This window comes from Polypterus senegalus, chromosome 8 (assembly GCF_016835505.1).
Source record: "Polypterus senegalus isolate Bchr_013 chromosome 8, ASM1683550v1, whole genome shotgun sequence".
Classification (NCBI taxonomy): Eukaryota; Metazoa; Chordata; class Cladistia; order Polypteriformes; family Polypteridae; genus Polypterus; species Polypterus senegalus.
The window spans coordinates 104,749,984-104,767,655 of NC_053161.1; the positions used below are offsets into that span (position 1 = coordinate 104,749,984).

The 17,672-nt window shown below is 39.9% G+C and overlaps 1 protein-coding gene across 2 annotated transcripts in view; it reads left to right on the top strand.

Moving 5' to 3' along the window:
• The first annotated feature begins 1,590 nt into the window (after nucleotides 1–1,590).
• LOC120534178 (MOB kinase activator 2) overlaps nucleotides 1,591–17,672 on the top strand; it is a 34,366-nt gene continuing 18,284 nt past the window's right edge. Inside the window, exon 1 of one of the 2 annotated variants that reach the window (XM_039761536.1) lies at nucleotides 1,591–2,272. In XM_039761536.1, coding sequence (XP_039617470.1) covers nucleotides 2,184–2,272 — 89 coding nt within the window. In that variant the 5' untranslated portion in view covers nucleotides 1,591–2,183. The remainder of the gene's footprint in view (nucleotides 2,273–17,672) is intronic. The other variant, XM_039761535.1, reaches the window with a different exon arrangement.

A 17,672-nucleotide genomic window follows, 5' to 3' on the forward strand; every position in this document is an offset into this window, starting at 1 on the left:
GCCAGTGTAAGGAGTTATGTGTTCATATTTTCTTGTTCTTGTAATAATTCTTGCAGCCGCATTTTGGATTAACTGGAGGCTGTATAGAGAACAGTTTGAACAGCCAGTGAACACTGCATTGCAGTAGTCAGTCCTACTAGAGATAAATGCATGAATTAATTTCTCACAATCCTGTTTATTTAGAAAGCGCCTTAATTTCCTAACATTTTTAAGATGGAAAAAACATGTTTTGGACGACTTTGTAATATGCGCTTTAAATGACATGCTAGAGTCAAAGATAACTCCTAGATTGCGGGCTGATTCAGTAAAATTAATTGGGATTCCAACTGAGTTAAATGATGACAAAATATTGCTGTGATCAGCGTCATTCCCTCCAACAATTAACATCTCTGTTTTATCTGTATTTAAAGACAAGTAGTTCTCATTCATCCACTCCTTTAATTCACTAACACAACTAATTAAAGACAACATCGGAGAAACTTCATTTGATTTAAATGAAAGGTATAACTGGGTGTCATCTGCATACGAGTGAAAATTAACATTATGTTTCCTAATGAGAGATCCCAGTGGAAGCATGTAAAGTGAAAACAGTAAAGGTCCCAGTATTGAGCCCTGCGGGACACCATATTGAACTTCTGTGTATAATGATGGAGTACTGTCAGCACATTTCTGTACATATTGGAATCGATTTGATAAATAACTAAACCAAGCGAACACGGGGCCTGTAAACCCAACATCATTTTCTAGCCTGTGCAGTAAAATAGAATGGTCAATGGTGTCAAATGCTGCACTTAAGTCCAACAACATAATTACAGTGTAATTTCCTTCATCAGAGGATATCAGAATGTCATTTACAACCCGTGTTAGTGCAGTTAGTGTTATTTCATTATTATTACCCATCTGTCCAATCTCTATCTGACGCAGGCCTACCAGCCAGTTATTATGATTATTGAACCCATGGATCCATTGATTTGGGTTCGAAATCCACTCCCACATGCTGTCCATGTGCACTTTGCAGTTGTGCTCAGTACTACTACGACAATCGCCAGTCTTTAAATTGAACTGAGTGGGCTTGAGAATGCTTTGAAAATGACTTAAAATTATTATTATTATTGACCCTCACAACCCGTACATTGAGATAAGCAGATTTGAAAATTGAATGGTGCCCCTTCCACTGTTAGTAGCTGGCCTGCGCCTGTGACCGCCAGAAGACAATCCCCTGTCACACTGACCAGGTAGAAGCAGGAATAAAAACTTGAAAAGATTATTATAATTAAAAATATATACATACTTAGGACATTTTAAAAGCACAAGTTTGAACCCACTGGAAATCTGACCATTTTCACTTCTAGCAGTGGTGGTGTTTGTTATGTATTTTTTTTCTTTCTTTTTCCAAGCCTTAAGTGCAGGCACTCATTGAATTGCAAATAGTTGAAACAATTTTACACAATAGTCAGTCAGCGAAACAAACAAGCAGCCAAGCCACCACCAACAGAGTGAGGAAATGGCCAGAGCTCCCTGTGGCTTTTCTCTCTCCCAGTCTTTTTCCTTCTCGTCATCTCCCATTTGATTCTTTTGGGCGGGGGGGCGGTGGGGGTTGCAGATGGCATTTTGCACAGGGCAAAGGAAACCTCAGATGGGCACTGGTGAATGGTCCCAGCTGTGTGGCGCCTTCCCATTGTCAAGGTGAGCATTCATACTCAGTCGGCCAGCCAGCCGTCGCAGCTGCCTTACTGTAGGCTGTGGCTATGGGGGTGGGGGTGGGGGGGGGGGAGATCATTTGGATAAGCAAGCCTCATCTGAATAGCAAATATTTGTAAGGCAGCCTACTGGAGGAACCTGCTTTCTGACTTTTGTAGTATTTTTGGGAATCACCCTTCCCCTGAAGCTAGGCAGAAAAGAGTGTAGCGAGACAGAGGGAGGACACTGGAGCTGGGAGAGCTGACCTGGAGCGGGATGGCCGGGCCGAGGCTCTTCTAAGATCAGTTGGCTCACTTCCCCCTAGAGATTCTTTGGAGCTTTTACACTCGGCGTTTCCACCCAAACAACAGTTCCAGACAGAACGCAGCATTTTTTATTTATTTTTTTTCATTTTTAACAGTTTTCTCCTCTCCTCCGTCCTGCTGTTCAGCACCTGGACACCTTATCCCATATGGGGAGAGGGGCACTCTAGGGCTGTGGCCATGGGTGGATGTTACGGCGTGAGCAGGTCAACGATTGCAGAAGCGTCACACAGGAAGGCAGATTTCATTGACATTTCGGGGCTTAAAGTGTAAGTTGATTTCATTTCCTTGCTGGTGGGATGAGTGTTGTCTTCTGGCACCTGACTGGGGATTTTGAGAGGCTTTACTTTGTACTGGCAACATGTGGCAGCAAGTTCACCACTTGAACCCTGGAATGGTATGAAGTGGGGGTGTGAGGGAGGACGAGGTGGGCTGTGTGCTCTTTCATGTGGCTTCCTCAGGTGCACGTTTGTTTGACAGGAATCCAGCCAAGACTCCTAATAGTGTAGCAAGGAGAGACATAAGGCAGTATTGAATATGTGCCTGTTGTTTTGGTATCTTTCTTTCGGCCGGTACTTTTGAACTCAAGTGTTATTTTAAATGTGGTGATTGAACTTGTCCGAAGGAGGTGCGTGCCTAGAATTCCTCCCAGCTGCCCTTTTATGAAAGAATCAGGAAGCGTATTTGCTTTGCACGAGCTGTTGTCTTCTTTCCAAGCCGTGATCAAAACAAAACAACCCATGCCAGGTCTCTGAGAGCATATCGAGAAAAAAGAGAGCTAGCTTTGAGGAATGTGAGCCGCCTGCCTGTGCGTGTGCGCCCCAGAGGATCATGTCACTCCTCACAAAGGCCTAAACGGCTTGGGTGGCGGCTCGGTAGGAGGTGGCCATTAGCGCACAATAGTCAAGCAGCGCTTCTGCTGTTTGCTTGTGCTCGGCACGCCTCCTAGAGCAGGAGCCTCAGATCAACGGCGGCCAGCTTTGAATGAGGCCTGCAGAGCCGGAGTACATGAGGGAAAAATTAAAGAGCTGATCTGTTTGAGATGGAGTGGTCTTTGGGAGTAAATGTGGCCAGTTTAATACCCACAACTGACTCACATTTTACCAACTAGAGAACAACACAGTGTGCTCTACACATATACTGTGAAATCTCACTGCTGTCATTGTGGGACTATGAGTAAGTCACTTCACTTGCCTGTACTCCAAGTAGAAAAACAAAATGCTGTTAGTCATCTTGGATAAAGGTGTTAGCCAAAATAAATGTAAATGTAATATCTGACACTAAAGATCACCTTTTTAATTATTATGCATCTAGCAGACACCTTTATCCAAGGCAACTTACAAAATCAGAATTTGTTACAACTGTTTCTAGATATTTTTACAGCTGGATCAGCCTTAGTGACTTGGCCAGGGTCACAAAATGAGGGAGACGCAGGAAATGAACCAGCAATTTGGTGCTTACTACCTTAAAATGGAATTTTAATTTTACCAATAAAGAGGTTAGGAGCACGTGCTGATACAGCGCATTGCCGCACCCACCACATGACAAATCAACTCAGGATCCCCAGATTAGGACCCGAGTGCAGCCCCGGGTGACACCTCAGCACCACACTAGTTTAGATGGAATGGAACAGGGTGAGGTTTTTTATGGTAGCTGGAGTGCCAGTTCTGCCACAAACCCCGAGATTTTTCCCTGCAGGTTGGAGGGCCTACTTTCAGGGCTGGATGCAGATTAACGTCATACCCAGGACGGAGCAATTGTAGGTTAAGGTCCTTGCTCGGGGCCCAATGGAGTAGAGTACAGGATTTGAACCTTCTGATTACCAGTGTAGATCCCTACCTCAGAGCCACCACTCCGCCTGTATACCAATAAATGTGTAAACAAATTTTGATTTCTGGGCTGTATCAGAAATATGGTATCACCAGGCACTTTATTTGGGTCAAACACTTAGACCTTAAAGTGTTTCCCTAAATGCATATGGTGTACGGTAGATATTTAGTTGGGTGTTCACTTCACCCCGAAAGACGTGCAGGTCAGGTTGAGTAGTGAGGGAGACTCCAATGAGTGAGTATGGCCTGTGATAGACTGGCACTCTGTGCACATCTGTTTCCTGAACGGAGCCCAATGCCCCAATCCCTGTAACTCTATCATGGAATAAAAAATAATGGAAGGATGTATACATTCTTCAATAAAACTGTATTTAATTTGTAAATGTTTTAGTTACTGTAACTGCTATGTTGGAGGATGGCTGTGTCACAGTAAATAGAATTGAATAATCCCAATGGAAGGACAAAACAAATCAAGTCCGGACTGAGGGGGAACAGCTTTACTTGTTAATACAGTGGAACCTCGGTTTGCCAGCATAACTCGTTCCGGAAACGTGCTCACAGTCCAAAGCACTCATATATCAAAGTGTATTTCTCCATAAGAAATAATGGAAACTCAGATGATTCGTTCCACAACCCAAAACTATTCATATAAAAATGATTAATACAAAATATAAAGTAAAAATACATAAAACAAATTAACCTGCACTTTACCTTTGAAAATAATCATGGCTGGTGTGAGTGAGTTTCTAAACTCTTGTGGGATTCCACTCAATGGGATGACATGCGGAAGAGTGTCCCAACGCAATCACAGTCTCCCAGCGCTGTAGCAGTTCGCCATAAAAGCGAATCCGAAAAGATCACGGACATGCTATAAGCGCCTTCCGTCGATGGGTGATACAAGGAACAAGGGACATTATAAATGCGCAGGACACAGTACTACTTGGCTACGACCCTGCCTGACTGCTGTGTCTGTGTATAGGAGAGTGGCAGATCCTGCTATAATAAATAACCGTGCTGTTGCCGTTTCAAGCTGAATAATGCTGGTGGTGCAAGACGGGGAATCACACGTCACAGCACACACACACACACACACACACACACACACACAGTCACAATGCTGTAGTAAACAGTATACGCTCGTATGGATGTTGACTATATGAGTGAGGCACACAGACTCAGACGGAGAATAGGAGACAATTGCCCACGAGAGAGAGAGAGAGAGAGAGAGAGAGAGAGAGAGAGAGACAGAGAAGAACCATCAGCTCAGTTGTGATTACATGATGCTCAGCAGACAAAGTGTATAAATACTACTCATATAGCAAGACGTCGCTCGTTTATCAAGTCAAAATTTATTAAAAATTTAAGCTCGTCTTGCAAAACACTCGTAAACCAAGTTACTCACAAACCGAGGTTCCACTGTACTTTATAGGTGGTCCACGATCAGGTCTGGAACCCATAAGGGCACAGCCTTAGTCAGCCAGCTGAGGGTCTCCCACTGTATACATATGCACATATATCAATAAAATTGTGTAAAGTGCCTTGGCGTGGCACTATACATAATGTTTTATCAATTGTTACATGTCCTCCTACACCATTCATCACTTTTCCTAGACCTCTTGGAAGTCAGTGTTTTTAATATGGCATTTTCTGCCTTGTGGTGGGACCTTGGCTAATGATTAAACTCGGAGGGTTAATTTTTCTCCCTTCTCTCACCCCCAACTCTTTGATGTTCTGGCCTGCAGACGTCACTGTCTGTGTTATTTACACCACCCAATTTACCCTTTAGCACAGCTTGAAATATTTACCTTGTAAAGAACTTCATAAGAGATCCTATGTACAGTAAGACTGACTCTTTGCTAAAAGCTGCTCTTTTCTGATGCACTAAGTAACCTCAGTAACATTTGCCTTTGACACCAGTGAAATTCATCAAAATAAATTAGCACCAACTTACTTTTTCATCCTAAACCACACTGGCCTGAGATTGTGGGTGATGCATTACACACATATAGCTGACCAAACTTTAAAAACATTCTTCATTTTCTGAGTTTTTTGAAGCTAATCCTGGGGTGCTGTAGGATGAAATAAAATACAACTTCAATATCTGAAACCTAAAGCAGAGCATAACAGCAAAGAACAACCATACAGGACCAAATGCTTCCATTTTCAAATCTTACTTTTTTCCATGTAAGGTTCTAGGGAGTCTAAAAAGGAGTGTAAGGATACTCACACACACACACACACACACACGTACCCATCAGTCACTTCAGATCTGTACAGAATCACAGAAATTCCAGGAAATTGGAGATGCAGCCCTCAAATTACCAGTGCCATTTGTCTTCTAACATTTAAGATGCTCTTCTGTATGATTGGTTTCGTACAAATATTAGGATAAGAATAATTGGCCCCACACTGAGGTCAAGGAGGGCACTTTGTCCCCAGTTGGCACTGACATCAGCCAAGAGAAAAACTGCTGTTGAGGAAAATAAAAATAATTATAATGTAAAAGAACAAATACAATCTGTCCTACCTGCCTGTATCCGCTTAATTCCAGTGAGGGTCAAAAAGGATTAATAGCCTAAACAGTTAAGGCTGCAGTGGTGGACATTGTGCAGGAACTTACTCTGGACAGATCTGATCTGATCTTATCTATCTACTCAGTGAAGAGCATTTCATCAGAAATACAGAGAAAAGCCAAGCAAAATGACACCTTTTATTGGCTAAGTAAAAACACCCTAGTACATCAGAAATACAGGAAATGCAAGGAAACATAAAGCCTCCCCACCCACTCGCCTCCCCACCCACTCTCAATAGAATAAAATGGAGTGCCATCATGACCCCTATTGGTGGCAACTGAAGCTTTAGTCATCATTACTGGGGAGTACTCAATAATCTCTTTTGCACTGTTTAGTGAAAAAATGGGATTATTCACTTTACATGTGTTTGTGCAACTGCATCAGACCAGTGTATAAATTCCAATACATACTGCATGTATGCATGGAGGAAAAAAATTACAAGAACATGTGGAAAACTCTGCATTGAAGGAACTGGGGGTGAAAATTAGATCTGAGATCAGATATTGAAAGGAAGCAATACTTAATCACTATGCCAACTTTTTGTATTATCATTAATATAATTAGCTATTGCTGGCATCATACAACTACAAAAAAAAATCACATAACACTGTTCTCTCTTAAAATAATGAGCCAATTCAAACATCAACCCGCAGGTCTAACCTCTGACTTGTTCATTCTCTCTACACACTCATAGCCACAACCTGCACCCTAAAACCAGACTGTCCAGTTGGCTGGAGTCTCTGTTCCCAATAAAGCTAAGGTGTGTGATTCTCATCTGGAATGCTTTCTCTAACTCCATTTTTTTTTAAAATGAGCTGTGTATCAACACTCTGGCAGTCCTGCTGTTTTATTCAGCTGTTATGCAAACATGGAAAGATGCATTAACCAATCCACCCCAATGATATTCAGCATATTAGGTGTTTCTGGTCAGACTATCCCACCCTTGCCACTATAGCCACAGAAAGGGATTCCACACCACTAGCTGGTGCTACTGAGTATGACACGTCCATCAGGGTCTTTATCACCATGCTTGATTCCTTCCACAAATTTATATTTTAATTTATACTTTACCTAAACAAATTTTGAAAATATATCACAATAGGCAAATTAATCTGAGGCCAAGTGTCATAATTTATGTTTACTGTTTTTCATTTGGTTTACAACATCTATTGGATTTCAGGTTCAAAGCATTTTATTGGGACTTCTTAACAGAATACATTACTTTCATATTGATGTCACAACACTGACATTAACAAAGTAGCAGAGGATTTGAGGCAAACTGTTTTGTGCACATTTATACCGAGTATCTGAAACAAATCCCGTGTCATGTTTCAGTCAGGGTGTGTTTGCTGGCTTATGTTTTCTTTTTTTTCTTCTTAGTTTATTGTAAAGTATTATTTTTTCTGGTGTTTATTGTATTCATTTCCTTATTTGTATTTGTTTCCTTTGTATTTGTATTTATGTGCTTATTTATGTTAATTTATTCCCTATATATGCATCATGTGTTTTCCTTAGTTCCATGTGTTTTGTGGGTGGAACCCCAAGAGGCAGGGCCACCTTGATAGCTCTGCCAGTCCTTTAGTAGTTAACTGACTGGAGTTTGTACAGTGCAATGTTTTGGGATGTGTGTGCTCTGGATTGATTTTTAGGCAAATTATTTTTGTGTTATTTTTTCCCTTTTGCCATTTTGTGCTTCTTTTTTGTATTTCAAAATAAATACTATATAGTTATAAAGATTTTGCTTTGGTCTTGTCCTGACTTTCCAGAGGTTTTTTGGTTCCTCTCCCTAGAAGGACATTTGTTTTTAGTGTCTAGAAAAATACCAAAACTGCAGATACCTTAAATTTTCAAAACTAAAATCCCTTTTATGTTATGTTATGCTAAACAAGATAGCACAATTAGAAAGACCAACCAAGAGAAAAGGTGTAGTCCAATAGTCATACAAAAGTTTTGTAACCTGGAGATCAAGCTGAATTTTCACCAGACCAAATCAAAGGACGAGAATCACAGTCAAAAATTTCAGGCATGGGTCAGAACCAAAAAAGATTAAAGATAAAATTTTAGTTTTAAAAAATTGTGTGTGGCAAAAAAACGTTTAGGAATCGGCAAAACTCAAATGAGGAAGTAAACTTGAGGTGGCCTTGTTATCCCATCGTATTGTTCCCAAAACATTATGACCTCTGAGGATGCGCCTATAGCAATACATCCTAACGTCAGGGTGACAAAATGCAGCAGTCAATATGACGGTCAGTAAGTATAATAATTAAGAAGAATCAAAACTAATGTCAGAATCAAAAAGTTAATAACAGATTTGAATTTTAGAGATACAAAAAATGAATGATACACCAGTAAAATGATAAAGGAAAAAACCCACAGAAACAATTAATCAAAACCTTTTCCTAACATTTCAGGTCCATGTATACTGAAGCTGGCTACAAGAGTATTGGGGTCAGGCTGCCTTAGGTGAAGGCCTTTTCTGGATTGGCTACAGAGGGCCCTGGTTTTTCAAAAGTCTCCCATTGTAACATGACATGCTGAGATGCTTTTTTTTGGCATCATCTAAAGGAATGTCAAAATAATGCATTTTACTAATACTTGCAAAATAAGACATGTTGTTTCAACATTCACCCAGCGGTGTATTGTTAATGTTAGCAACAATGCCCAGATTCTAATACAAACTGCTCTACCCATATGTAAGTTAATACAGTATGTATTGTTTGAACAGTTTGTGTTCATTTTGTTTCTTTACAATATTACATGGAAGAAAAGACTTAATGGGAAAAATGTGTTTTACAATCACAGTCATAATGAAAGTAAATTAGAAACTAAGGCTGCCTCTCCTCTTCTGGGGCCTCATGTATAAATGGTGTGTACACACAAACATTTTGCGTAAGAACTTTTCCACGTTCAAATCGCGATGTATAATACCTAAACTTGGCGTAAAGTCACACACATTTCCACAGTAGCTCAACCCTGTCATATGCAAGTTCTGCACTCGGTTTTGCAGACTGGCGGCACCCAGCATCAAAGTAGTGGTACTGTTCCTGTGTGGTTACCTTTTTTAGATCCACATCCCTGACACGGCTTTATAAATACATTGAAATTAACCGCATATTGTTTATTACTTTAATGCATCTCATTGTAATTAACCTGTAACAATATTATGGTCCACAGAATGGTCAAACTATTCTAAATACCCTAACTGCTTTAATGTTGTTACTCTCACTGCACCTTCTTGTACTTCATTCAGCTGCTCCCATTAGGACTTGCCACAGCGTATCATCTTTTTCCATATTACTCTCACTGCACCACTCAAAGTATTTATATCACTGTATCTGAGTGGGGAATCAAAGATCTACAGAAGTTGATTGGAAAGAGAATTATTGGTATATAGCATCAAGCACACGCTGCCTCAGCCATGCTGTCTATTGAACTGCTCTCAAACGACAAACGCTTCAGAGCCTTTCCTGTACGGACCTCGTGGTTCAGAAACAGTTTCATCCTAAGAACTATAAACGCACTCAATCAGTCCATCAAGTGCTCCTTGTAGAACTGTTTGCGCTTATAAGTACAATTACCTCACTGTAAACTTGCGATACAGTTATAATATTGCACAACCTGAGCTACTTTATAAAGCGCGTATTTACAAATGATGACAATATCATTTTTAAGGTGAAATGCAGCAAAATATGTTTATTATATTACACAGATAAAATGTTAACATCATTTAAATAATCTGTATTGTTAGTAATTAAACATGTGAGGACACGGTGCCGCAGCACTAGCGAGGAGCTGGCGCCTCGTTCAGGGATTGTTCCTGCCTCGCGCTGTATTCTTGCTGGGGCTGACGTGATACTGGAAGGATAGAATAATTAAACATGTACTATGAAGATATTTTAATGTTCCTTAAAAGTTTTGAAGAATCAGCATTATAAGCTTACAGATGGCTTAACGTCTATTACAGAGCTGTTTGTGTGGCGATTGGGTATTTGAAGAAAGAAAAGTAAGGACAGGAATTGGAGGTTAGTACGTTTGAAACAGACAATACTGCTGCAATAAATTATTTCATCGATGGTCGCGCACGGCACGGCAAGCATCTTGCGTGAGACATGAACAATCACTGCGCCACCGTGTTCCCATGTTTAATAACATGCTTTAACTCCTGTCATCATGAAAATGATATCACGTATACATCTCAGTATTTTAATTATTCAGAGAGCTGTAATATTACGAATGTAACGGAATCTGTGTCCTGTTGGAGGAAGAGAAAGCCCGGAAGCTCTTTTCTCTGTACCCTAATAAGCTTATATATGACACTCAGACGGTGGGCTACGACTCGCCTTTTCACGGCGACTTTTGATATGTGACAACTTCTTTTTTATTTTGGGCACTGTGTGACTTTGTGAACTTGAGCTTTCTAGTTTCTCTGACACACTATGTCACTCGATCAGCTTCCTTTTGTTGTTTATACCACTGTTTAAACCAACAAATGGTACATTCTTCCTTTGCCTCCACTCGGTATTCACTGAAATTCTTCCATTTTCCCTCTTGCTTTTGTCATTGTCTTTTCACAGAACGCTGAGCTTAAGGGGTATTTATATTGATTTACATATTCAAAGAGGCGTAATTCTGGTAGGAGTTGGGGAGTGGTGTCAGGCACGTGCGCGTGCGTTACTTTTCACGCTGACTGGGATGTATGGATCGGAAGAATGTGGAAACTAGCGTTCGCACAGATTTATGCATCTGGATTTTTTTGTGCATAAGCACATTTCCGCTTTTTTTCCTCACGCCATGTTATAGTGTGAATTCTATGCACACGTTATGCATGAGGCCCCTGGTCTTTTTGTGTTGCCTTTGTGCAAAGGATCCTGAGCTGTCACATTCTATTGCATTGCTCACTGAACATCGTATCCTGAATAAACAATTTATTGTACAAACAAGACATTAATGGTCTATTGACATGTACAACAGATTCAGAGAGTGACTATTGTCACATGTACAAAGCTATTGAATTTATTATGTGTATGTGCTAATCAACATGTAACAAGTCATCACTCTCTGGAATTAGTGAGTACAGTACTGCCATCTTATCTTGAATCTTCTTTATCTAAAAAATCTCAGAATGATAGATAGAACTTAATTTGTGTTTTGCTTTATGCATAATCATATCTTATACTTGCAATTATGTGATAACTCAGTTAAAAGTGAAGTTTTCTTTGGTCTGAACATTCTCCTACCTGCTTCTTCCAAATAGCATGCATATGTTTCAGCCGTGGCAAATGGCTGACTGACATTCAAGCTACCAATGGATTCCCTAAGCTGCACAGGCGAGGGATAACTTGCTTTTGGATACTTATCTTAAATAGCAACTGCAGCATCATTTTTATATGACTGTATACTTTCATCCATATGACAGGGAGGACATGTGTATTTAACAGAATTTTAAGTACATGATACAAGACGTTTATTGTCATATACACAGTAAAAACACATGTTAAAACCATGTAATGAAATTCTTACTTTGCTTGCTTACCTTCATATACAAAGCCAGAAAGACAAAAGAAGTATAAAAACAAATAGCAATTACAATTATAAGATTACAAAATAAGGTGCACAGTGTCTGATGACATACCGCAGCAGTCAGTGGCATTTATGAGGCTATGAGTTGTGGTTTGGATTGACTTTAACTTTTAGCATTGTTGAGGACTCTGATTGCTTGTGGAAAAAAAACATGCATTAGTCTTGTGGTGCGTGATTTCACACTCCTGTAGCGCCTCCCTGAGGGAAGCAGTGTGAAAAACGTGTGCCGAGGATGAGTATTGTCTTTTAATTATGCTGTGCGCCCTCCTGATGACCCTACTAGTGTAGATGTCCGGTAGGGAGGAGAAGGTTGCTCCAGAGATGTGCTGTGCAGTTTTAATTACACGCTGGAGTGCCTTCTTTTCCTGCAAGGAGCAGTTACAGTGCCATACAATAATAGAGCAGGTGTTAACACTCTCTATTGTACCCCTGTACAAATTGGTGAGAATTTTGGTTGGCATGCCAAATTTCTTCAACTTCCTCAGAAAGAACAAGCTTTTGTGTGCTCGGTTAATGAGTTGTTGTGTATTGTAAGACCAAGTGAGGTTCTCGCTGATGTGGGTTCCAAGGAATTTGAAGATTTTTACTCTCTCCACCTCAGCCTCTCTGATGTATATACTGTATGTGCAGTATACTCAAACAATATCTTTTAAGTCTGAAACAATTCTATTTTCTATTACTGGCTGACAGCCCTATTACCAAAATAACATATCACTTCACAAGGACTCATCCATTGTTCGGTTTGGCTCATGTACAGACATAATGACTGCTGAGATGCTTAAAATCAATTTCCACAACTAAAAGAGAAAAGATTTGATTCGAGTGTAACTGACACATTTTGCCTCTTGTGATATATTTTCAAGTTTAACTTCAGACAAGAAAAGGGGATACATTCATTTGTGTTCATTCAGTCTCCATACCCAATTATCGTGAGCAGGGTAATAAGGAAGCTGGAGCCTATCCCATCATACATTGCAATATAGTGCAAAACTTGAGCTTAGGAAAGGCGCTATATAAATAAAAGTATTATTTATTATTATTAAAACATGGAAACAGTTACTGTGATTCAAGCATAATGATAAAATCATTTCTGGCAAATCCCAGCTGAACTGTTTGCACTGCTCCCTCATAGCTTTAGAGACCTGGGTGTAAATCCTGACCCTGTCACTGTCTTTGTGAACAGAGTACTTTGGCTTTATTTCCAGGCACTGTGGTTTACCCCAAACTTAAATGGTGAAACCATACTCTCCCAGTGTAAATTTATGCAGGTGTATATGTGAGACTGCGCTCTCTGACTGACAAACATCCCAAGCTGGGTTGGTTCAATCCTTGCACCTCATGCTACTGGAATAGGCACTGGTTTCTCCAGCTACATAGCTGCCTTGAGTGAGTGCTGGGATGTGTCTCATCCAGACCTTAGTCCTACTTTGCCCCTAATGCTGTCACAATAGGCTTCAGTAATACAATCCTGGGCTGGAAAAGGTAGGCCTGATATTGGCACACTGGCAGTTTCAGTACTGGAAATGTGAATATGTGGACATGTGGAAGTCTATTCAGCCTGCGTCAGCTCTACCACAATTGTCCTTGGATATAAAAGTTGCTAACATTTTAGAAATGGGGCTAATAAGGTGCGCTACTAGTCAGTTACTGCTATGTAACAACAGCTTAACAGACACTTTGTTTGTTCTCAAATAGACTAATAAAGCACCAATGACAAGTTAAAATTGGATTACCTAGTATGCACCTATTAGCTGCTCATTTCTGTGTAACAAGAGCTCAACAAAGGCTTTGTTTGACCTAACAGCAATAAGTGACTAATAAATACACTACAGCAAGCCACTAAAGTGAAGTGTTACCCAAAGCTCTTTCCTAAAACTTAAAGAAGCAATTTAATTTGTGTAAGTAAGTTATAATCCATCCATCCATTATCCAACCCGCTATATCCTAACTACAGGGGTCTGCTGGAGCCAATCCCAGCCAACACAGGGCGCAAGGCAGGAAACAAATCCCGGGCAGGGCGCCAGCCCACCGCAGGATGCACACACACCCACACACCAGGGACAATTTAGAATCGTCAATCCACCTAACCTGCATGTCTTTGGACTGTGGGAGGAAACCGGAGCACCCGGAGAACATGCAAAGTTCTCACAGGGAAGACCTGGGAAGCGAACCCGGGTCTCCTAACTGAGAGGCAACAGCACTACCCACTGCGCCACAATGCTGACCATCTTATAATTCCTTAATTGGAAACATAAACCTCATTTTAATTTACTTGTAGGCTACTATTCAATTAAATAATGTAAGATAAGTATTTATAAAAAAAATGAATGTATTTATAGGAGAGAGTCAGGAGTTAGAACAAGCTCTAATTGGTTAAACCTCATCTGTTTAAATGTGCCAACACCCTGTCCACATCCACTTGCCTCTTCTACATTCTCATCACCACCTCGGTAGCAGTAACAGGCCCCTTGTTGCCTCAAGGGGGCAGCGCAGAGCGGGTGATGGAGGTTTCAGCTGTTGACCAGGCAAGTCACCCTCAGCCAAAGATTCTTGCTAAAGAAACCAATGGTGTAAGCACTTCTTTTTTAATCTAGCTCAATGTTAACCATTAGTAGGTTGCACTGAAGCTTCAATATTGAAACAAACAAAAGGGAAATCTAAAGTAAAACAACTTTTACAGTATATTTGCATTTGTTTATCAGTCAGCATTGTTTACCACTGTTTTGTTTACAAAACTAAAAGAGGATGCTGATGATTCACACCGAAAGAAAGCAAGGGAACTGCAGCCACAGAGAAAAGCTTTAATAAAAACAAATGGCCTACAAAGCTGAAAGAAATATTGAACTAACAGGCAGCCAACTGCAACCAGGAACTGGTGTCAAACCAGTACTCTCTTTTGGTTGAGCACATGTTACAAAACAACACAGGAAGGGTTTCAATGGCAGGAATGTGTGGTTTGCTATTAAACAGGCAAATAATAGAAAATCTCAACCACTGACAATATTTTCCAAAAAAAGTGCTTCATCTTAGCAACTTGACTGATTGCATTTCTGTCTTACAGCAATGATATTAAGTTCTCTTCCGCTGCAGTCATCTTCCCTGTTCTATTACTGAGGAAAAAAATAACATGAAAGAAAGAATGAGCTCGCTTGCTGCATCTTCCAGGAACATGACTGATTTAGGTGGGTTGGTGTGTCAAGGCAAAGACTCCCTAAAATGGTGACAGGTGCTAAAAAATAAAATGGCATATTTACTGACTAGGACTAGGAGATATAAAAAGTCAAAAACATAGCCGAAGTCAAAACTGAGACACTAGATCTACAGATCTATTAATGAAGCCAAAATGAGAGCAAAAGTCAGGGACAACAGCAAAAGATCTTATAACAGGGAAATAAAAAATAAAGGTCTTAAATATCGCAACAGAAAATGAGAGTGTTACCCACAAACTTGGGTACAAAATGGCCATTGAGACAAATTTAGCTTTTCACCAATTGAACCCTCAAAGTCATGACCCTAGAAATCAGGATCTGCATCTTGAGAACAGAGCCACAAAATGGCAACATCAAAGGGTAAACAAAATGGTGTCATGGTAAAATGCTGATAAATTATAAGTTTCCCAAAAATGCATTAAAAATGAAATCTGATTTCAGAATCAGAATCCCCGAGTTTCAAAACCCCAAAAACAGATATATAATTAGCCAGATTTTTTTCAGGATAAAAATACCAATCTTAACAGTGACAAAGTAACTCCACAACATAATAAGTAAATGTGACAAGCCTGACATCAAAACAAAACAGAAAACAAAATTAAATTTGAATTCTACATGATTCAAAACTATAAAAAAAATGCTAAGTTGCACAGAAAAAATTATGAAACCTAGTAAAAGTTTCGAAAAATACCTGTAATCATAACATGTTCATTGTAGAAGATTGGCCTCCTTCTCAGGGCTGTTTCTGGCCTTATAACTGCTGGAATATACTGTAATGATAAAAGTAAGTCAGGAATATGAAAGGATGCAGCTCAATTACATTAAGTCCTGTTTTAAAATTAAGTAGTAATCCGCTGGAGTCCCGGTCTACTTAGCAGCAGTGACACCTGTCTGATCTGTCAACACAACTCAAGCCTTAGTGGCCATGAAATCTTTTTTAACAGGTGTTGGGCCTAGAAAAACAAAATGGGCCTGGACCTGAAACACAAAAAACAGGCTTAAAGAGATGAATAGGTGCCAAAATATATAAACTTAAAAAATGGGAGAGGGGAACCCTCTGTACTGCTGTCGTTTGAATAGACACAGTATGAGTTAGAAAGACCAAGGGCCTCATGTATAAACGGTGTGTATGCACAAAAATGTTGCGTACGAATGTTTCCACGCTCAAATCGTGATGTATAAAACCTGAACTTGGCGTAAAGCCACGCACATTTCCACTGTAGCTCATACCCTGGCGTACACAAGTTCTGTGCTCGGTTTTGCAAACTGGCGGCACCCAGCATCAAAGCAGTGCTGCTGTTCCTGTGTGGTTATCCTTTCTTTTTTAGATCCACATTACTCACACAGCTTTATAAATACACTGAAATTAACAGCATATTGTTTATTAGTTTAATGCATCTGATGTAGTGATTCACACACATAGAGCACATAGAAGAACAAATACAATACAACACATTTAACGTGCTACGTTAGTTACGATGGGATTTGAGAAACTAGTAAATTAAATGATTTTAAGATGAAGTTTATAATGTTCTACTTTAATGACAAAATAAACTACATGATTAAAGTGGAAATTTCGAGATTAAAGTTGACATTTCGTGATTTTTTCCCCACCGTGTGCCTATTTTTTTTCTCTGAACCCTAATAAGCTTTCATATGACACTCAGACAGTGGGTTATGACTCGCCTTTTCACGGCAACTTTGATATCTGATAACTTCTTTTTTATTTCAGGCACTGTGCGACTTTGTGAACTTCAGTTTTTGAGTTTCTCCGACACTCTATTTCACTCGATCAACTTCCTTTAGTTGTTTATACCACTGTTTAAAGCAACAAATAGCAAGTTTTTTTTGTCTCCACTTGGTATTCGCTGAAATTCTTCTGTTTACCTCCATGCTTTTGCCATTACCTTCTCACAGAACGCTGAGCTTAAGGGCTATTTGTATTTATTTGCATATTCAAAGAGGCATAATTCTGGGAGGAGTTTGGGAGTGGCAGCAGGCGTGTGCACGTGCGTTACTTTTCATGCTGACTAGGATTTATGTAGCGGAAGAACTTGTAAGTTGGCGAATGCACAGATTTATGCATCTGGATTTTGTTCGCTTTTGTCCATACGCCATACTATAGTGTGAATTCTTCGCATGCCGTTATGCATGAGGCCCCCAGAGATGGAGCCAAGAGATCAACGTTAAAATGGCCAAAAAAGTCTGTAACTAGAAATTTGAGTTCACTAAGGAGACAAAGGAAAGTTGCCTGACGCAACTCTGTGTCAAAAGAACGATCGCACAAGAATTTGAAAACTGGGAAAACTTACCAATTAGGAAAAATAATAGTATGATTGCCCATATTGTTGCCGACTTCTAGCTGTCATAATACACAGGCTCACAATAATGATGCTGTAGCAAGCTGCATGTGAAGACATGTGACAGGTATTCTGTGCTGCCACTAAGAAAACAAATTATGACAAATTGAACGATATA